This window comes from Bufo gargarizans, chromosome 1 (genome assembly GCF_014858855.1).
Source record: "Bufo gargarizans isolate SCDJY-AF-19 chromosome 1, ASM1485885v1, whole genome shotgun sequence".
In the NCBI taxonomy this organism is placed as follows: Eukaryota; Metazoa; Chordata; class Amphibia; order Anura; family Bufonidae; genus Bufo; species Bufo gargarizans.
The window spans coordinates 497,402,805-497,426,378 of NC_058080.1; the positions used below are offsets into that span (position 1 = coordinate 497,402,805).

The window sequence follows — 23,574 nt, forward strand, 5'->3', positions numbered from 1 at the left end:
AGGGGAATACCATATGGGTTTTGGAAGGCAGATTTTGCTGGACTGGTTTTGTTTATACCATGTCCCATTTGAAGCCCCCTGTTGCACCCCTAGAATAGAAATTTCAAAAAAGTGACTCCATCTAAGAAAGTACACCCCTCAAGGTATTCAAAACTGGGTTTACAAACTTTGTTAACCCCTTAGGTGTTCCACAAGAGTTAATGGCAGATGGAGAAACAATTTTGAAATTTCTATTTTTTGGAAAATTTTCCAATATAATCAATTTTTTCCAGGAGTAAAACAAGGGTTAACTGCCAAACAACACTCAAAATGGGTTGCCCTGATTCTGTAGTTTGCAAAAACACCCCATATGTGGTCGTAAACTACTGTTTGGCCGAACGGTAGCACATAGAAGGAGGGGAACACCATATGGGTTTTGGAAGGCAGATTTTGCAGGACTGGTTTTGTTTATACCATGTCCCATTTGAAGCCCCCTGTTGCACCCCTAGAATAGAAATTTCAAAAAAGTGACTCCATCTAAGAAAGTACACCCCTCAAGGTATTCAAAACTGGGTTTACAAACTTTGTTAACCCTTTAGGTGTTCCACAAGAGTTAATGGCAGATGGAGAAACAATTTTGAAATTTCTATTTTTTGGAAAATTTTCCAATATAATCAATTTTTTCCAGGAGTAAAACAAGGGTTAACTGCCAAACAACACTCAAAATGGGTTGCCCTGATTCTGTAGTTTGCAAAAACACCCCATATGTGGTCGTAAACTACTGTTTGGCCGAACGGTAGCACATAGAAGGGGGGGAACACCATATGGGTTTTGGAAGGCAGATTTTGCAGGACTGGTTTTGTTTATACCATGTCCCATTTGAAGCCCCTTGTTGCACCCCTAGAATAGAAATTTCAAAAAAGTGACTCCATCTAAGAAAGTACACCCCTCAAGGTATTCAAAACTGGGTTTACAAACTTTGTTAACCCTTTAGGTGTTCCACAAGAGTTAATGGCAGATGGAGAAACAATTTAGAAATTTCTATTTTTTGGAAAATTTTCCAATATAATCAGTTTTTTCCAGGAGTAAAACAAGGGTTAACTGCCAAACAAAACTCAAAATGGGTTGCCCTGATTCTGTAGTTTGCAAAAACACCCCAAATGTGGTCGTAAACTACTATTTGGCTAAACGGCAGGACATAGAAGAAGGGGAACGCCATACGGTTTTTGGAAGGCAGATTTTGCTGGACTGGTTTATTTACACCATGTACCCTTTCAAGCCCCCTGATGCACCCCTAGAGTAGAAACTCCATAAAAGTGACCCCATCTAGGAAACTACGGGATAAGGTGGTTGTTGTTTTGGGACAATTTTTGGGGTAAATTAGATTTTTGGTTGCTCTATATTACTCTTTTTTGAGGCAATGTAACAAAAAAATTTAATTCTAAAATTGTTTCTACATTCGCTATTTAGTTTTGTGGAACACCTAAAGGGTTAACATAGTTTGTAAAGTAATTTTTGAATACCTTGAGGGGTGTAGTTTCTTAGATGGGGTCACTTTTTTGGAGTTTCTAGTCTAGGCTACATCAGGGGGGGCTTCTAATGGGACATGGTGTAAAAAAAAAAAAACTGTCCATCAAAATCTGCCTTCCAGAAACCGTATGGAGTTCCCTTCGTTCCATGCCCTGCCGTGCGGCTATATAGCCATTTACGACCACATATGGGGTGTTTCTGCAAACTACAGAATTGGGGCAATAAATGTTTAGTTTTGTTTGGCTGTTAACCCTTGCTTTATTACCGGCAAAATGGATTTAAATTTAAATTTTGCCCAAAAATAGGTGTTTTGGCACCGTTTTTATTTTATATTTTTAACACCGTTCATCCGAGGCGTTTGGTAAAAAGTTATTTTTATAGCGACGACTTTTACGCACGCGACGATGCCCAATATGTATGGCTCTCAGACTTTGGAGACACTAAGCAGGCATCCTAAAACTGCGGCCCTCCAGATGTTGTAAAACTACAATTCCCACCATGCCCTGATGATGGCTGTAGGTTGTCTGGGCATGCTGGGAGTTATAGTTTTACAACATCTGGAGGGCCGCAGTTTGAGGATGCCTGCACTAAAACTAATATTTTTTGGGGAAAGAAAAATTGTTTTCGTGTCTCCAAAGTCTGAGAGCCATAGTGTTTTATGTTCTCTAGTGAACTGTTGGGGATTATAAAAATTTAGTACTCCATGGAAGTGTGATACTCCCTGAAGCAATCGATAATGCAGAGGCCCGGATGATCGGGGCACGTGTCACATTGAGTTGTGGTGTCCTTCCGTATCCCCCTCTTGTGACACACTCTGCACTTTTTTTGGGTTCGTCCCTTCTTTCCAGTATGGGGGACCACACCTGGAAAGTGTTGGCCAGGGACGATCCGGGCGCCTCCAGTTCCCGAGGTACTCCGGCCTGCTCTTTCCCGGTCCGAAAAGATCAGGTCTTTGAGGACTGCCTCATAGAATTGGAGGAATGTCCCTGTGCTGCCAGCGCTTCGGGATAGTACAAAAGAGTTGTACATGGCAACCTGCACCATGTAGACCGCAACTTTTTTGTACCATGCCCGGGTTTTGCGCATGGCGTTATATGGCGTGAGGACTTGATCAGAGAGATCAACTCCTCCCATATACCGATTGTAGTCGACGATACAATCGGGCTTGAGGACCGTTGCCGCGGTACCTCGCACAGGGACTGGGGTGGTGCTGTTACCGTGGATTGTGGACAGCATAAGGACATCCCTCTTGTCCTTATACCTGACCAGCAACAGGTTTCCACTGGTAAGTGCACGGGTCTCACCCCTGGGGATAGGTACCTGGAGGGGGTAGGCAGGGAGGCCGCGTTGATTTTTCCGCACGGTCCCACAAGCGAACGTGGATCTGGCGGCAAGGGACCTGAACAAGGGAATGCTGGTATAAAAGTTGTCCACGTACAAGTGGTAACCCTTATCCAGCAGTGGGTACATAAGGTCCCACACGAGTTTCCCGGTAACACCCAGAGTGGGGGGACATTCTGGTGGTTGAATCCGGGAATCTCGCCCCTCGTACACACGAAATTTGTAAGTGTACCCTGAGGTACTCTCACAAATTTTGTATAGCTTCACGCCATACCTCGCCCGCTTTGTGGGAATGTATTGGCGGAAACTGAGTCTCCCCTTGAACGCAACGAGAGACTCATCAACCGCGACCTCCCTTCCAGGTACGTAGGCCTGCTGAAATGTGGCCCCAAAGTGATCGATGACCGGCCGTATCTTGTACAGCCGGTCATAGGCAGGATCACCTCGGGGTGGACATGCTGCATTATCGGAATAATGCAGACATTTCCGGATGGCCTCAAACCGGTGACGTATCATGACCATACTGTACAGTGGGGTCTGGTACAGGACGTCCCCACTCCAGTATTGCCTGACACTGGGTTTTTGGACTAGACCCATATGCAGCACGAGGCCCCAAAATGTCCTCATTTCGGCTGCACTGACCGGCGTCCAGCCACCGGGTCTAGCCAAAACTGAGCCTGGGTTTTGAGCGACGAACTGTTGGGCGTACAGATTCGTCTGCTCCACCATCAAATTCACCAGTGGGTTACTGAAAAAAAAACTAAAAAAGTCTATTTCAGTAAACCCCACTGTGGGAATCTGGATTCCAGGATTGCCAGCGAAATCCGGAATCTCAGGCTCAAAGTCCACTGGGGGACACCAGCTAAGTTCATCGGCAGGGGGCTCCGGTGAACTTATTTGGTGGGCCGGGAAACCAGTACGAACCCCAGGGCGGCTCGTACTAGGGTGGGCCACAGGATCCCTAGCATGTGTGGCCCCTGGCTCCGCCTGGCGGCGTCTACGCTGCCTTGGTGGCTCATCGTCATCCGATGATGATGAGGAGGATGAGGATGACAAAAGGAACGTGGGGTCATCCTCATCCTCACTGGGGCTCTCAGAGTCGGAGGCAATCTGGGCATATGCCTCCTCGGCCGAGAACACCCGGCGGGCCATGGGTGTGTGTGTGTGCGTGTGTATGTGCGTGCGTGTAAACCTTTATTCTATGTGCGTGTGTGTGGGGGCACGGGTGTTCACGTACTAAAAAGTCCAGGCAAAAAAAAGTGTTAGGAAAAAAAAAAAAAAAAAAGTTCAAACTTGCTGATCTGCGGTTCAACGCTGATCAGCGGTCGGTGGGGTGGTGGGGCGGGCGATGCGCTAACAGTGGACGGACGCTAAAAAGTGCCGGCCAGTCAGCGCACGCAGAAAAAAAAAAAAAGTGGTGGTGGGGGAAGGGTCTGGTGGTTGGTGGGGGGGGGGGCTGGTGGTGGGGGGGGGGGGGGCTGGTGGTGGGGGGGATGCGGGGGGGGCAAGTGGCAGGGGGGGTCTGGGGTCTGAAAGTTGAAAAAAAAAAGTTTGGAATAAATGTGCTTTTTTTTTTTTTTTTTTTCTAACTTTTCCCTTCTATCCCTGCCTAAAGGTGCCTCTCCCTTACTGACCCTAACCTACCTGGGTGGCGATGGGTGCAGGAGGGTGATGGATGCCGATTTAGGGGGACACAGGAGCTGGTGCTGGACGATGCTGCACGGTCAGGGTGCTGGACAGGAAGAGGAGGGGAGAGAGGAGCGCAGGAAGTTTGAATCTCGCGCCTCTCTCCCCTGCACCAATCAGCACCCTGGACAGCGGCGTTCAGCACCAGGGCCAGCTCCGCCTCTGCAAATCCTCGGACTGCGATTGGTGGTGTAAAATTACGCCACCGATCGCAGTCTTTTTCCGGTTCATCGGGTCACAGGACACCCGAATGGACCGGAAACGCAGAAAACCGCAGGTCTGAATTGACCTGCGGTTTTCTGCGATCGCCGATACGGGGGGGTCCAATGACCCCCCCCTGCGTTGTTACGGGATGCCGGCTGAATGATTTCAGCCGAAATCCCGTTTCGATTAACCCCCGCGGCGCCGGAATTCAGATTTTAAGTCAGGACGTACCGGTACGTCCTCGGTCCTTAAGGACTCGGGAAATAGGGCGTACCGGTACGTCCTCGGTCCTTAAGGGGTTAATGTGACCTATAAACTGTACAACTCAATTGAAAAACAAACTGAAATCTTTTAGGTAGAGGGAAAAAATATAAAATTAAAATAATATGGTTGCATAAGTGTGCACACCCTTAAACTAATACTTTGTTGAAGCACCTTTTGATTTTATTACAGCACTCAGACTTTTTGGGTATGAGTCTATCAGCATGGCACATTTTGACTTGGCAAGATTTGCCCACTCTTCTTGGCAAAAAAAACCCCACTTCAAATCTGTCAGATTGCGAGGGCATCTCCTGTGCACAGCCCTCTTCAGATCACCCCACAGATTTTCAATCGGATTCAGGTCTGGGCTCTGGCTGGGCCATTCCAAAACTGTAATCTTCTTTGTTGATTTGGATGTATGCTTTGGGTCGTTGTCATGCTGAAAGTTAAAGTTCCTCTTCATGTTCAGCTTTCTAGCAGAAGCCTTAAGGTTTTGTGCCAATATTGACTGGTATTTGGAACTGTTCATAATTCCCTCTAGCTTAACTAAGGCCCCAGTTCCAGCTGAAGAAAAAACAATGCTGCCACCACCATGCTTCACTGCGGGTATGGTGTTCTTTTGGTGATGTGCAGTGTTGTTTTTGCGCCAAACATATATTTTGGAATTATGGCCAAAAAGTTCAACCTTGGATTCATCAGACCATAACACCTTTTCCCACATGCTTTTGGGAGACTGCAGATGTGTTTTTGCAAAATGTAGCCTGGCTTGGATGTTTTGTTTCGTAAGAAAAGGCTTTTGTCTTGCCACTCTACCCCATAGCCCAGACATATGAAGAATACGGGAGATTGTTGTCACATGTACCACGCAGCTATGCCCTGATTTCCCAATCATAAAGGACACAGGGTGTACCGGTACGTCAAATGTATTTCCGATCACTGCCGCTCGGCCGGCGGTGATCGGAACCCGGTCCCTGCTGAAATCAATCAGCAGGCGCCCAGGGTCAATGCCCAGGGGGGGTCCTGTGACCCACCCGTATCGGCGACTCTGCTGTGGCAACAAGTGATGGTTACCATGGCAACCGGGCGCCTTCACAGGCGTCTGGCTGTCCATGGTGCTGATCAGAGGCTGTCCATGGTGCTGATCAGACTTCTGCTAAAGGCAGAGGTCTAATCAAACTTTGTAAAGTGAAAATACAGTACAGTACACTATATAGTGTAAAAAAAACTGTGTAAAAAAAACATTTTTGGTCACTTTACATTACAAAAAGTGTAATAACAAGCGATCAAAAATTCATACGCACCCCAAGATAATCACCCAAAAACTGAAAAAACTATGGCTCTCAGCCTAGGAAGACACTAAAACATGATTTTTTTGTTTAAAAAATGAAATCATAAATAAATAAATAGTATACACATTAGGTATTTCCGCGTCCGTGGTAACCTGCTCTATAAAAATACCACATGAGCTAACCTGTCAGATAAATGTTGTAAATAACAACAACAAAAAAGGTGCCAAAACAGCTATTTCTTGTTAACTTGTTTAACAAAAAGTGTAATATAGAGCAACCAAAAATATTATGTACCCTAAACTAGTACCAACAAAACTTCCACCCTATCCTGTAGTTTCCAAAATGGGGTCACTTTTTTGGAGTTTCTACTGTAGGGGTGCATCAGGGGGGCTTCAAATGGGACATGGTGTCAAAAAAACAGTCCAGCAAAATCTGCCTTCTAAAAACCTTCTGCGCCCTGCCGTGTGCCCATACATCGGTTTACGACCACATATGGGGTGTTTCTGTAAACTACAGAATCAGAGCCATAAATATTGAGTTTTGTTTGGCTGTCAACCCTTGGTTTGTATCTGGAAAAAAAATATTAAAACGGAAAATCTGCCCAAAAAGTGAAATTTTGAAATTGAATCTCTATTTTCCCTTAATTCTTGTGGAAAACCTAAAGGGTTAACGACGTTTGTAAAATCAGTTTTGAATACCTTGAGGGGTGTAGTTTCTAAAATGGGGTCACTTTTTTGGAGTTTCTACTCTAGGGGTGCATCAGGGGGCTTCAAATGGGACATGGTGTCAAAAAACCAGTCCAGCAAAATCTGCCTTCCAAAAACCGTATGCCATTCCTTTCCTTCTGCGCCCTGCCGTGTGCCCGTACAGCGGTTTACAACCACATATGTGGTGTTTCTGTAAACTACAGAATCAGAGCCATAAATATTGAGTTTTGTTTGGCTGTTAACCCTTGCTTTGTAACTGGAAGAAAATTATTAAAATGGAAAATCTGCCAAAAAAGTGAAATTTGGAAATTTCCATAAATTCTTGTGGAACACCTAAAGGGTTAACAAAGTTTGTAAAATCAGTTTTGAATACCTTGAGGGGTGTAGTTTCTAGAATAGGGTAATTTTTGGGTGGTTTCTATTATGTATGCCTCACAAAGTGACTTCAGACCTAAACTGGTCCTTAAAAAGTAGGTTTTTGAAAATTTCTGAGAAATTGTAATTCCCAAAATGATCCTAACATGAAGTAGACATATGGGGAATGTAAAGTAATAACTATTTTTGTAGGCATTACTATGTATTATAGAATCAGAGAAATTAAAACTTGGAAATTTGCCAATTTTTTTTTTTTTTTATGGTATTTTTTGACTCCATTTTACCAGTGTCATGAAGTACAATATGTGACGAAAAACAATCTCAGAATGGCCTGGATAAGTAAAAGCGTTAAAGTTATCACCACTTAAAGTGACACTGGTCAGATTTGCAAAAAATGGCCTGGGCCTTAAGGTGAAATAAGGCTGTGTCCTTAAGGAGTTAATGTTGCTGTAGGCCTCTTGGTAGCCTCCCAGACTAGTTTTCTTCTCGTCTTTTCATCAATTTTGGACAGACGTCCAGTTCTTGTGCCATATTTCCTTCACTTGATGATGACTGTCTTCACTGTGTTCCATGGTATAACTAATGCCTTGGAAATTCTTTTGCACCTTCTCTTGACTGATACTTTTTAACAATGATATCCCTCTGATGCTTTGGAAGCTCTATGGACCATGGCTTCTGCTGTGGGATGCAACTAAGAACATTTCAGGAAAGACCGACTAGAGCAGCTGAACTTTATTTGGGGTTAATCAGAGGCACTTTAAATGATGGCAGGTGTATGCTGACTCCTATTTAACATGATTTTGAATGTGATTGCTTAATTCTGAACACAGCTACATCACCAGTTATAAGAGGGTGTGCACACTTATGCAACCACATTATTTTAGTTTTTTTGTTTTCTTTCCTCCACCTAAAAGATTTCAGTTTGTTTTTCAATTGAGTGGTACATTTTTTAGGTCACATTAAAGGTGGAAAAAGTTCTGAAATGATTTATCTTTGTCTCTTTTTTTTTTTACAGCACAGAAACCTGACATTTCAACAGGGGTGTGTAGACTTTTTATATTCACTGTATGTGTCATCCAAAGATCCCCCCCCATAGCAGTGCCATGCCATCCACAGATGAGCCCATAACAGTGCTTCATCCACAGATGAGCCCATAACAGTGCTTCATCCACAGATGAGCCCATAACAGTGCTTCATCCACAGATGAGCCCATAACAGTGCTTCATCCACAGATGAGCCCATAACAGTGCTTCATCCACAGATGAGCCCATAACAGTGCTTCATCCACAGATGAGCCCATAACAGTGCTTCATCCACAGACCACCATTAGTTCAAAACCCACCAAAAGCACACCTTTTGGTTTAAATTTTTTTTCTTTCTTATTTTCCTCCTCAAAAACCTAGGTGCGTCTTATGGGGCAAAAAACAAAACAAAACGGTAGATCATTCTGCATGTAATGAATCCATATAATATATAAGTTTCACATTTTGAATTGAATTATTATTCTAATTTTTTTAGATGGACTAGTATGTGTCTGCACACAGATAAGGAGGTCGATGGTGACAGATTCCCTTTAAGAACCCTTAAGCATAAACCATCTTGTCCCATAATCATACGTATTAATTTGGTGCACAAAATGTATCCTACCTGTATGTTTGTGGTAATAAATAACATCTTTAGCTGATAATCAGTTCAGTTCATATGTATGTTTCAATTGTGTCCCATATTGAGGGTGTTATATAGAGATGAGCCCATTTTTTCCCAAAATTCAGACTGCAGACTTGATTTGGTCCTAATAAATATGACCCAAATCAAAAGTGCCCCAATTGACTTAAAAAGTTGTATATAAAACTAAGGTCTCCTAGGGCGGTGTCCAACCCCTTTTAACCCCATAACCAAAATGCTATGCATGTACGGCGGGGGATACTGTGCTAGAACGCATTCCACCGTACATGCACGGCAGGCTGATCGGGCGGGTGCAGGAGCTGCGACCGCCCGATCACTGCAGGGGTCCGGCAGTCCCTGGTAGCCAGGCCCCTGCTATATCCGCCAACAATCGCTGTTTACAGCAATGCCAGCGAATTAACCCCTTCTATGCTGCGGTCAGCGCTGACCACGACATAGAAGTGGTTTGCGGCGGGGGAATGAGCGCATCGGGTCCCCGCGCTGCTGTGGCGAGGAACCGATGTGTGACAAGGCAGCCCGATGCCATGCAGAGGCTGCCCAATGCCTTGCACAGCATTAGGAACTGCCTTCTATGGGTGCCCAGGAGATCCAGCCTCAGGCTCGTCTCCTAGGCAACCTGTTAGTGCAGGCATGTCCAAAGTGCGGCCCTCCAGCTGTTGCAAAACTACAACTCCCAGCATGCCCTAATAGCTGTAAGCTATCCAGGCATGCTGGGAGTTGTAGTTTTGCAACAGCTGGAGGGCCGCACTTTGGACATGCCTGTGTTAGTGTATTACTCTGTGTAATCCACTAACAAGCAATGCATTTCAATACAGATGTATTGTAATGCATTGCAGAGGGGATCAGACCCCCAACAGTTGAAGTCCCAGAGTGGTACAGAAATAAAGTAAAAAAACAAACAAATAAAGTTTCAAGTTAAAAAAAGAAAAAAACGCCCCTTTCACCTGATTTTATAATAAAAATTTGAAAAAAAGAAAAGAGAAAATGCACATATTAGGTATCACCGTATATGTAACGACCGGCTCTATAAATATATCACATGATCCACCCCATCCGATAGACACCATAAAAAAATAAAAAATAAGCCATTTTTGTCCCCTTGCATCACTAAAAGTGCACCACCAAGCGATCAAAAAGGCTTATGCCTCCCAAAATAGTACCAATCTAACCGTCACCTCATCCTGCAAAAAATGAGCCCCTACATAGTACAGTCGCCCCAAAAATAAAAAATAAACTATGGCTCTCAGACTATGGAAATACTAAAACAATTTTTTTTTGTTTCAAAAATGCTTTTATTGTGTTAAAAGTAAAAAAAATATATATATACATATTAGGTATTGCAGCATCTGTAACAACCTGCTCTATAAAAATACCACATGAGCTAACACCTCAGATGAACACCGTGTAAAAAATAAAAAAAAGCCATTTTTTTTACCTTACATAAAAAAAGTATAATAGCAAGCAATCAAAACGCCATACACACCCCAAAATTGTACCAATCGAACTGTCATCTCATCCCACAAAAATGACACCCTACCTAAGACAAACGCCCCAAAAATAAAAAAAACTATGGCTCTCAGACTATTGAGACACTAAAACATGATTTTTTTTGTTTCAAAAATGATATTAGTGTATAAATCTTAAAGCCATTTTGTCACTTTGCATCACAAAAAATTTGATAACAAGCAATCAAAAAGTCATACGCACCCCAAAATAGTGCCAATCAAACCATCATCTCATACCGGGAAAAAAAAAAAAGAGCCCCTACATAAGACATTCACCACAAAAAACAAACAAAAAAAAACTATGGCTTTCAGAATATGGAGACACAAACATTTCTCAAAAATGTTTTATGTAAAACTGAAACAAACAACCAAATTGTCGCGTCCCTAACAACCTGCTCTATAAAAATACCACATGATCTAACCTGTCAGATGAACGTTGTAAATAACAAAAAATAAAAACAGTGCCAAAGCAGCTATTTTTTTTGTTATCTTGCCTCACAAAAAGTGTAATATAGACCAACCAAAAATCATCTGTACCCTAAAATAGTACCAACAAAACTGCCACCTTATCCCGTAGTTTCCAAAAGGGGGTCACTTTTGGGGATTTAATACTCTAGAGGTGCATCAGGGGGTCTTCAAATGTGACATGGCAAGTAAAAATTATCCCAGAGAAATCTGCCCTCCAAAAACAATATGGCCTTTCTTTGCTTGTGCACCCTGCCGTGTGCCCATACAGCAGTTTACAACCACAAATGGGGCGTTTCTGTAAACTACAGAATCAGGGCAATAAATATTGAGTTTAGTTTGGCTGTTAATCCGCTTATACGGTGAGGATTAGGGACTCTTTAGGAGGTGACCTGCTCCCTGATTCCGGTATCCTGGCCTAGCTGCTTCCCCATTATACCTCACATTGTACAGTGGGGGGTTTCCCCCACTCCCCATCGTGACAGAATGTCAGGTATAATGGTGAGGCAGCTAGGCCAGGATACCGGAATCAGGTCACCTCCTAAAGAGTCCCTAATCCTTGCCCTAACTCCTCACCATATGAGCAGAGCTGGATGGTAGGACAGCTTATACCCAGGATACCTAGGACCCTGAGTCGCCCTGATAATCCCTCACATAGGAGCAGGGGAGAGACGATCTGTTCTTCCAAGATTTGGATGAACAGGAGTTTCAACCGGCCTAGTTGCAGAGAAATGCCAAGTGGAACAGCAGGTAAGTTTCCAGTGGCGTGGATAACCACTGAACCTAGAACCCAGGAAGGCATGGTAACATACCCCTGGCAGCTGCTGGACGGCACAACAGAAGACCACACCAAGGTAAACTGGAACCCATAAAAACATACTGCAATCCAAACACCAAACAGATGCAGTATGTACTGACACACAGGAACCAGCACTCCAGCAACAGCTCACAGACTTGAAATTTGGTTCACCCCTCCAGGAAACCATGAGACCCCCTTCCGGAGGCCACGACAAACAAACAAGGGAACATCTAGCATCCATGCCAGACAGAATAATACACCAAACACTGACCAGACACAGAACAACCACTAGACGAACAACCACCCCAGAACATATACCCACACCAAACATAACCACAGGTAAGGTAGGGAAAATGGAGGAGACATAAGGAAGACATAGCTGGAGACATCGATGTCCCACTAGGTGACCCTCACACTGGAAGATGGAACACCCAGACAAGGAGCATAACTCCAGCACACACCAAGGCTGGAGTACAACTGCCTCCTGACCTTAAGCCACAGGTATAAGAAGCACCTAGTGACCACACCCAGCAAGGTTGTTAACCCTTACTGCACCAGACAGGGGAAGGCTACAACTTAAAGGGGAAGTGCACACACCAGCCACAATGTTGCCCCTGGCAACAGCATGTATGGCAACCATGTCACAGTGCACACAACCAAAGCCGAGACACTGCCACCACATGCCATAACAGCAACACGTTGTCACCGGCAGCAGCAAGCATGGCATCAGTGTCACGGCGCACACAGCAAAGGACGTGACAGTAAAGTAATAACTATTATATGAGGTATCACTATCTGTTTTAACCACTTCAGCCCCGCTAGGTGAAACCCCCTTCATGACCAGAGCACTTTTTACACTTCGGCACTACACTCCTTTCACCGTTTATCGCTCGGTCATGCAACTTACCACCCAAATGAATTTTACCTCCTTTTCTTCTCACTAATGGAGCTTTCATTTGGTGGTATTTTATTGCTGCTGACATTTTTACTTTTTTTGTTATTAATCAAAATGTAACGATTTTTTTGCAAAAAAATGACATTTTTCACTTTCAGCTGTAAAATTTTGCAAAAAAAACGACATCCATATATAAATTTTTCGCCAAATTTATTGTTCTACATGTCTTTGATAAAAAAAAAATGTTTGGGTAAAAGTTATAGCATTTACAAACTATGGTACAAAAATGTGAATTTCCGCTTTTTGAAACAGCTCTGACTTTCTGAGCACCTGTCATGATTCCTGAGGTTCTACAATGCCCAAACAGTAGAAAACCCCCACAAATGACCCCATTTCGGAAAGTAGACACCCTAAGGTATTCGCTGATGGGCATAGTGAGTTCATAGAACTTTTTATTTTTTGTCACAAGTTAGCGGAAAATGATGATGATTTTTATTTTTTTTATTTTTCTTACAAAGTCTCATATTCCACTAACTTGCGACAAAAAATAAAAAATTCTAGGAACTCGCCATGCCCCTCACGGAATACCTTGGGGTGTCTTCTTTCCAAAATGGGGTCACTTGTGGCGTAGTTATACTGCCCTGGCAATTTAGGGGCCCAAATGTGTGAGAAGAACTTTGCAATCAAAATGTGTAAAAAATGACCGGTGAAATCCAAAAGGTGCACTTTGGAATATGTGCCCCTTTGCCCACCTTGGCAGCAAAAAAGTGTGACACATCTGGTATCGCCGTACTCAGGAGAAGTTGGGGAATGTGTTTTGGGGTGTCATTTTACATATACCCATGCTGGGTGAGAAAAATATCTTGGTCAAATGCCAACTTTGTATAAAAAAATGGGAAAAGTTGTCTTTTGCCAAGATATTTCTCTCATCCAGCATGGGTATATGTAAAATGACACCCCAAAACACATTCCCCAACTTCTCCTGAGTACGGCGATACCAGATGTGTCACACTTTTTTGCTGCCAAGGTGGGCAAAGGGGCACATATTCCAAAGTGCACCTTTCGGATTTCACCGGTCATTTTTTACACATTTTGATTGCAAGGTACTTCTCACACATTTGGGCCCCTAAATTGCCAGGGCAGTATAACTACGCCACAAGTGACCCCATTTTGGAAAGAAGACACCCCAAGGTATTCCGTGAGGGGCATGGCGAGTTCCTAGAATTTTTTATTTTTTGTCACAAGTTAGCGGAAAATGATGATTTTAATTTTTTTCTCTTTTTTCCTTACAAAGTCTCATATTTCACTAACTTGCGACAAAAAATAAAAAATTCTAGGAACTCGCCATGCCCCTCACGGAATACCTTGGGGTGTCTTCTTTCCAAAATGGGGTCACTTGTGGCGTAGTTATACTGCCCTGGCAATTTAGGGGCCCAAATGTGTGAGAAGAACTTTGCAATCAAAATCTGTAAAAAATGGCCTGCAAAATCTGAAAGGTGCACTTTGGAATATGTGCCCCTTTGCCCACCTTGGCAGCAAAAAAGTGTGACACATCTGGTATCGCCGTACTCAGGAGAAGTTGGGGAATGTGTTTTGGGGTGTCATTTTACATATACCCATGCTGGATGAGAGAAATATCTTGGCAAAAGACAACTTTTCCCATTTTTTTATACAAAGTTGGCATTTGACCAAGATATTTTTCTCACCCAGCATGGGTATATGTAAAATGACACCCCAAAACACATTCCCCAACTTCTCCTGAGTACGGCGATACCAGATGTGTCACACTTTTTTGCTGCCAAGGTGGGCAAAGGGGTACATATTCCAAAGTGCACCTTTCGGATTTCACCGGTCATTTTTTACACATTTTGATTGCAAAGTTCTTCTCACACATTTGGGCCCCTAAATTGCCAGGGCAGTATAACTACGCCACAAGTGACCCCATTTTGGAAAGAAGACACCCCAAGGTATTCTGTGAGGGGCATGGCGAGTTCCTAGAATTTTTTTTGTTTTGTCGCAAGTTAGTGGAATATGAGACTTTGTAAGGAAAAAAGAAAAAAAAAGAAAAATCATCATTTTCCGCTAACTTGTGACAAAAAATAAAAAATTCTAGGAACTCGCCATGCCCCTCACGGAATACCTTGGGGTGTCTTCTTTCCAAAATGGGGTCACTTGTGGCGTAGTTATAGTGCCCTGGCAATTTAGGGGCCCAAATGTGTGAGAAGTACCTTGCAATCAAAATCTGTAAAAAATGGCCTGTGAAATCTGAAAGGTGCACTTTGGAATGTGTGCCCCTTTGCCCACCTTGGCTGCAAAAAAGTGTCACACATCTGGTATCGCCGTACTCAGGAGAAGTTGGGGAATGTGTTTTGGGGTGTCATTTTACATATACCCATGCTGGGTGATAGAAATATCTTGGCAAAAGACAACTTTTCCTATTTTTTTATACAAAGTTGGCATTTGACCAAGATATTTCTCTCACCCAGCATGGGTATATGTAAAATGACACCCCAAAACACATTCCCCAACTTCTCCTGAGTACGGCGATACCAGATGTGTCACACTTTTTTGCAGCCTAGATGCGCAAAGGGGCCCAAATTCCTTTTAGGAGGGCATTTTTAGACATTTGGATCCCAGACTTCTTCTCACACTTTCGGGCCCCTAAAAAGCCTGGGCAGTATAAATACCCCACATGTGACCCCACTTTGGAAAGAAGACACCCCAAGGTATTCAATGAGGGGCCTGGCGAGTTCCTAGAAATTTTTTATTTTTTGCATATGTTAGCGGAAATTGATTTTTTTGGTTTTTTTCTCACAAAGTCTCACTTTCCGCTAACTTAGGACAAAAATTTCAATCTTTCATGGACTCAATATGCCCCTCAGCGAATACCTTGGGGTGTCTTCTTTCCGAAATGGGGTCACATGTGGGGTATTTATACTGCCCTGGCTTTTTAGGGGCCCTAAAGCGTGAGAAGAAGTCTGGAATATAAATGTCTAAAAATGTTTACGCATTTGGATTCCGTGAGGGGTATGGTGAGTTCATGGGAGATTTTATTTTTTGACACAAGTTAGTGGAATATGAGACTTAGTAAGAAAAAACAAAAACAAAAAAAAATTTCCGCTAACTTGTGCCAAAAAAAATGTCTGAATGGAGCCTTACAGGGGGGGGGTGATCAATGACAGGGGGGGTGATCAATGACAGGGGGGTGATCAATGACAGGGGGGTAATCACCCATATAGACTCCCGGATCACCCCCCTGTCATTGATCACCCCCCTGGTAAGGCTCCATTCAGACGTCCGTATAATTTTTACGGATCCATGGATCGGATCCGCAAAACACATGCGGACGTCTGAATGGAGCCTTACAGGGGGGTTATCAATGACAGGGGGTGATCAGGGTGATCACCCCCCTGTCACTGATCACCCCCCCTGTAAGGCTCCATTCAGACATCCGCATGATTTTTTACGGATCCATGGATACATGGATCGGATCCACAAAAAACATGCGGACGTCTGAATGGAGCCTTACAGGGGGGTTATCAATGACAGGGGGTGATCAGGGTGATCAGGGTGATCACCCCCCTGTCACGGATCACCCCCCCTGTAAGGCTCCATTCAGACATCCGCATGATTTTTTACGGATCCATGGATACATGGATCGGATCCACAAAAAACATGCGGACGTCTGAATGGAGCCTTACAGGGGGGTTATCAATGACAGGGGGTGATCAGGGTAATCAGGGTGATCACCCCCCTGTCACGGATCACCCCCCCTGTAAGGCTCCATTCAGACATCCGCATGATTTTTTACGGATCCATGGATACATGGATCGGATCCACAAAAAACATGCGGACGTCTGAATGGAGCCTTACAGGGGGGTTATCAATGACAGGGGGTGATCAGGGTGATCACCCCCCTGTCACGGATCACCCCCCCCTGTAAGGCTCCATTCAGACATCCGCATGATTTTTTACGGATCCATGGATACATGGATCGGATCCACAAAAAACATGCGGACGTCTGAATGGAGCCTTACAGGGGGGTTATCAATGACAGGGGGTGATCAGGGTGATCACCCCCCTGTCACGGATCACCCCCCCTGTAAGGCTCCATTCAGACATCCGCATGATTTTTTACGGATCCATGGATACATGGATCGGATCCACAAAAAACATGCGGACGTCTGAATGGAGCCTTACAGGGGGGTTATCAATGACAGGGGGTGATCAGGGTGATCAGGGTGATCACCCCCCTGTCACGGATCACCCCCCCTGTAAGGCTCCATTCAGACATCCGCATGATTTTTTACGGATCCATGGATACATGGATCGGATCCACAAAAAACATGCGGACGTCTGAATGGAGCCTTACAGGGGGGTTATCAATGACAGGGGGTGATCAGGGTGATCAGGGTGATCACCCCCCTGTCACGGATCACCCCCCCTGTAAGGCTCCATTCAGACATCCGCATGATTTTTTACGGATCCATGGATACATGGATCGGATCCACAAAAAACATGCGGACGTCTGAATGGAGCCTTACAGGGGGGTTATCAATGACAGGGGGTGATCAGGGTGATCAGGGTGATCACCCCCCTGTCACGGATCACCCCCCCTGTAAGGCTCCATTCAGACATCCGCATGATTTTTTACGGATCCATGGATACATGGATCGGATCCACAAAAAACATGCGGACGTCTGAATGGAGCCTTACAGGGGGGTTATCAATGACAGGGGGTGATCAGGGTGATCAGGGTGATCACCCCCCTGTCACGGATCACCCCCCCTGTAAGGCTCCATTCAGACATCCGCATGATTTTTTACGGATCCATGGATACATGGATCGGATCCACAAAAAACATGCGGACGTCTGAATGGAGCCTTACAGGGGGGTTATCAATGACAGGGGGTGATCAGGGTGATCAGGGTGATCACCCCCCTGTCACGGATCACCCCCCCTGTAAGGCTCCATTCAGACATCCGCATGATTTTTTACGGATCCATGGATACATGGATCGGATCCACAAAAAACATGCGGACGTCTGAATGGAGCCTTACAGGGGGGTTATCAATGACAGGGGGTGATCAGGGTGATCACCCCCCTGTCACGGATCACCCCCCCTGTAAGGCTCCATTCAGACATCCGCATGATTTTTTACGGATCCATGGATACATGGATCGGATCCACAAAAAACATGCGGACGTCTGAATGGAGCCTTACAGGGGGGTTATCAATGACAGGGGGTGATCAGGGTGATCACCCCCCTGTCACGGATCACCCCCCCTGTAAGGCTCCATTCAGACATCCGCATGATTTTTTACGGATCCATGGATACATGGATCGGATCCACAAAAAACATGCGGACGTCTGAATGGAGCCTTACAGGGGGGTGATCAATGACAGGGGGTGATCAGGGAGTGTATATGGGTGATCACCCCCCTGTAAGGCTCCATTCAGACGTCCGCATGTGTTTTGCGGATCCGATCCATGTATCCATGGATCCGTAAAAATCATGCGGACGTCTGAATGGAGCCTTACAGGGGGGTGATCAGTGACAGGGGGGTGATCAATGACAGGGGGTGATCAGGGAGTGTATATGGGTGATCACCCGCCTGTCATTGATCACCCCCCTGTAAGGCTCCATTTAGACGTCCGTATGCGTTTTGCGGATCCGATCCATGTATCCGTGGATCCGTAAAAATCATACGGACGTCTGAACGGAGCCTGACAGGGGGGTGATCAATGACAGGGCGGTGATCAATGACAGGGGGGTGATCAGGGAGTTTATATGGGGTGATCATGGGTGATCAGGGGTTTATAAGGGGTTAATAAGTGACGGGGGGGGGGGGTGTAGTGTAGTGTGGTGTTTGGTGCGACTGTACTGACCTACCTGAGTCCTCTGGTGGTCGATCCTAACAAAAGGGACCACCAGAGGACCAGGTAGGAGGTATATTAGACGCTGTTATGAAAACAGCGTCTAATATACCTGTTAGGGGTTAAAAAATTCGGATCTCCAGCCTGCCAGCGAACGATCGCCGCTGGCATGCTGGAGATCCACTCGCTTACCTTCCGTTCCTGTGAGCGCGCGCGCCTGTGTGCGCGCGTTCACAGGAAATCTCGCGTATCGCGAGATGACGCGTATATGCGTGACTGTGCGCCAGCCTGCCACCTCCGGAACGCACATGTGCGTTAGGCGGTCCGGAGGTGGTTAAAAGCAGAGAAATTGAAGTTTTGAAAGTTACTAATTTTTCCACATTTTTGGTAAATTTGGTATTTTTTATAAATAAAAATGAAATATTTTAATTCAAATTTACCACTGTCATGAAGTACAATATGTGACGAGAAAGTCTCAGAATGGCCTGGATAAGTAAAAACGTTTTAAAGTTATCACCACATATGTAAAGTGACACATGTCAGATTTGCAAAAATCAGTCAGGTTCTTAAGGTGAAAAATGGCTCGGTCCTTAAGGGGTTAAGCTAACACAACATTAATAATATCAGAGTGACAGCAACATACTTTATATGGCTATGGGTAAAAGCATGGTATCCAGTGGTGTTTAAAAACCTACTCCATTGCTGGATCTGTTAAGCGTTTTAAGGTTTAAAAAGGGTCCAGAAATGATCCCTTATTGGGGCAGATGCCATCTTCTTTGTATCTTGCTCTCTAAAATAGTAAGTGCATTTTTGAGCAATTCTTGCTAGCTAGATGAATAACAAAAATTTCAGATTTGCACAAATTAGACCCTTTTGGGGAGTTCATAATGAATTTGATTTGTATAGATTCCATCCGCTCATCTCTGGTGCTTGCTTCTTGTACAGAGCTGCAGTGTGTCGGTGTCACTGTGTCACTCACTGCACAGTAATACACGGCTGTGTCCTCCCCCTTCACATTCTTTATATGAAGCTGAGTACTTAGAGAGCTTCTCTCCATGGTCATAGAGTATTTGGAGTGCAGGTTGTTAGGTGTATCTATACCATAAGCACAGATGTCCAGTCCGAGTCCAGGGAGTTGCTTGTACCAGACCAGAATCTGGTAAGTTGTTATTGTGTGAGTACATTTCAGGGAGACATCTTGGTCTTCTGTAATGTGAAGCTCTGGATCCTGTGACACCTGAGAATCTGCCTGCACATCTGGGAGAGAAAAAGTCTTACTGTTTAGAATATTTCGATCTATCTTGGTCATTCTTTATAGTATTATATACATCATAAGAGCTAACAACTATTTACTAGTCATGTATCTAGCTGTTTAATATGAATCAACGTGTAACATTACCACCAAATAGTAGTCAAATAGTATTAGGAAATCACCCTCACCTGTAATAATGGTGACTAGTAAGAGTCCTGGAAGGATAGTCCTGCTAGTAGTCCACATCATGGTGTGCTGTGTGCCCTGCACCTTGTATCATCAGGTGTCTGAGGAGAGGTGACATTTACTGCACACCGCACCTCAGTCTTTCCTGTAATGTCACATGACACATACGACTACTCTCCTCATCATTGTGATGCTGTTAAAGGGTTTTCCAGGATTTTCAAATAGGCACTCCCAATGATCAGCTGCTTGAGGAAACTTGGGCACTTACTGGAGTTCTGGTGAGCGCCTAGCAGCCTCGCGGCTTACAAAGCACAGTATTGTCCATTAGATAGCAGTTGTACTTGGTATCTCGGCTCAGCCCCATTAACTTGAATGGGACTGAGCTGCCCCTAAGCCATGTGACTGGTGAACATGACGTCACTGCAGTCTCTTTGTATAGCAGATTGGTGTGGGTGCCTAGAGTCAGATCCCCACTGATAATTGATGACCTGTACTAAGAATAGGCCATCAATATGAAAATCCCACATATTAAAGTATTTTGTGTCTGTATTTATTTGACTTTTGGAAACTTCTCCTGGATTTATAGCTAATGTTAGTAGTCAGGACAATTATTCATACAGCTATATTTTTCTCTATACAGAATATGTAGAAGGTTTGATCATTGACATATTTACACTATTTACAACTCCTCTTCTTATCACTACAGTTATTCAGTTTAACCTTTGCAAGTCCATATACTGGGATTGTGTTATATTGAGATAGTGTGAGCAATCCATTATCAAATACCCCAGGGCTCTGGACCCAAAGTCAATGGATGGGCACTGTTGAATGGGGTCAGAGTGCTACAAGTATGCCAATGCACTAAAACATGACATCACAAGAAACACCCTAAGATGCTGTTCACATTTCATTGTCATTTTTCTTTATAACGGTATGCATGACACAGAGCCGGATATGTCATGGCAGACCCAGCATCTATGAACCGCACTGACTTATGATAGGGTTTATCATGTTCCATTATGATTCTCTTCATTCACTATTCTTCCTTTCACATCTGATGGAATTTGCAACAAAGTTACAAAGTGATTGTTAATGCAATATAACTATGAGCTACTGGGGCATTCGCCATCCATTCAGTATTTTAGGCTGCCATGGCATAATATCTGAAGCCTCCTTATTGATAAGAGCCACAGTAGCTCTTCATATAGGCTGCAGCCTTTCACTAGCCAGCTAGACCTCTCTCTGTCCATAGGGAACATGTATGTGCTCCCTCCAGCTCTTGAAAGGCTAGAACGCATGCACCCTAGTCTTCACCAGTCAATGTCTGGCCACCAGAGAGTACTTAAGGCACTTTGCTTTGTGGGGAGGTGCCTGAGCAATAGGTTCTAGTACTTTAGTATCCTGATAAGGTGTGCTGTTTTATTTTGTCTGCCCGTTTACTGGCTCTTGCTTGTTTCCCAGTTTTGACCCATCACTGTCTGACCCTGAGTTGCCGACCCTGACCTTGGACTGTTTATTGGATTGCTTATACTCTGCCTGACCTCATTCTGTCCCTGTTTTTCCTGATCACTCTGTGCTGTTTTGACACACCTGTGAGACTACTCCAAGATGTATCAGCCTGGTGGTTCACCTGCAGAGTTGTTTAGATCCCTGTACAGGGGTTAAAGAGTGATGACCAGAGGACTGCCAGGACATGTGACTATGTTAGATGAAAGTTTAGTTTTGAGAGGATTGAAAATTGGTAAACTTCTATTCATGTGGTATGGCGCCCTCTGGTGCTTTTCATATCTGTCTTCAGAAAAGACTAAAGCAAGTATAAAAATGCACATTATAGATACACATTGAATTATTATTGCTTGTATGTCTCAATGTAAAGGAGTATAATGGTTAGTTATCATTACACTTCATATCTGACCGCAATTTACAATTTACTTGTGCATAAATCTTCCTGTTCTCTTAGGCCTCTTTCACACAGGCGTTGCGGGAAAATGTGCGGGTGCGTTGCGGGAACACAAGTTGTAATGCGTTTTGCACACACGTGAGAAAAATCGTGCATGTTTGGTACCCAAACGCAAACTTCTTCACAGAAGTTCGGGCTTGGGATCGGTGTTCTGTAGATTGTATTATTTTCCCTTATAACATGGTTATAAGGGAAAATAATAGCATTCTGAATACAGAATGCAAAGTAAAATAGCGCTGGAGGGGTTAAAAAATAAATAAAAATTATTTAACTCACCTTAGTCCACTTGATCGCGAAGCCGGCATCTCCTTCTGTCTTCATCTTAGCTGTGTGCAGTAACAGGACCTGTGGTGACGTCACTCCGGTCATCACATGATCTTTTTCCATGGTGATGGATCATCTGATGACCGTAGTGACGTCACCACAGGTCCTGTTCCTGCACACAGCACAGAAGAGATGCCGGGCTGCGCGATCAAGTGGATTAAGGTGAGTTAAATTATTTATTTATTTTTTGAACCCCTCCAGCGCTGTTTTACTATGCAGTCTGTATTCAGAATGCTATTACTTTCCCTTATAACCATGTTATAAGGGAAAATAATAATGATCGGGTCTCCATCCCGATCGTCTCCTAGCAACCGTGCGTGAAAATCGCACTGCATCCGCACTTGCTTGCCGATGCTTGCAAATTTCATGCAACCCCATTCATTTCTATGGGGCCTGCGTTACATGAAAAACGCACAAAATAGAGCATGCTGTGATTTTCACGCAATGCACAAGTGATGCGTGAAAATCACCGCTCATGTGGACAGCCCCATAGAAATGAATGGGTCGGGATTCAGTGCGGGTGCAATGCGTTCAACTCACGCATCGCATCCGCGCGGAAATCTCCCCCGTGTGAAAGGGGCCTTAGAGTAGAAGTCTGTGCTGTAAATGTATTCTGGAGATTGCAGCTAAAGACATAGGGCCAGATTTATCATTAGCTCAAGTCAGAATAATGGAGTGAAAAAGTCGCAAATTTTTGCGCAATCGCTTAAACTGCGCAAAAATTTGCGACTTTTTTCTGCTCTGCACTATGCTCACCAGTTTTCTGAAAGTGGGCGTGTTTTCTTATGTAAATGAATCTCTAGACAGATTTACTATTGGGACTATTTAAAAAGTCGCAATTTCACTCCAGTGAGGACCATGCTTATCTGATGAGACTTTTTAATAGAACATGCGACTTTTTCATAAAAACGTGCGACTTTTTCGTAAAGATGTGCGACTTTTGTAAAGCTGATTACTGACGGATAAACTGCTACCGTCAAACCACATTTATTACAGTCTTAAAGGGCCGATCATAAATCTGACTTGGCTAAAACTGACTTTAGCCATATGTGAAAGTGGAGTGAGCTGTCAGAGTCATGATAAATCTGGCCCATGAGGTGCAACCATAGTCATACATCTGGATGCATTTTGTTATCAAATTGCAGAACTTACAGGCAAGAGAGAGGAGCACATCATTAATGTATAAATAATATCCTTATAAATAAGGAGTAATTGGGTTGCTCAACCGAGGGTAGTGTGGTAAAGGTGCAACT

General features: G+C 44.1%; 1 gene segment (V, D, J or C); it reads right to left on the reverse strand.

The window, feature by feature from the left end:
* Window positions 1–19,319: 19,319 nt before the first annotated feature.
* On the reverse strand, window positions 19,320–20,332 carry LOC122928131. The segment is given in 3 exon segments: window positions 19,320–19,427; window positions 19,567–19,856; window positions 20,040–20,332. Coding segments are annotated over 3 exon segments (459 nt in total).
* Between the last annotated feature and the right edge of the window lie 3,242 nt (window positions 20,333–23,574).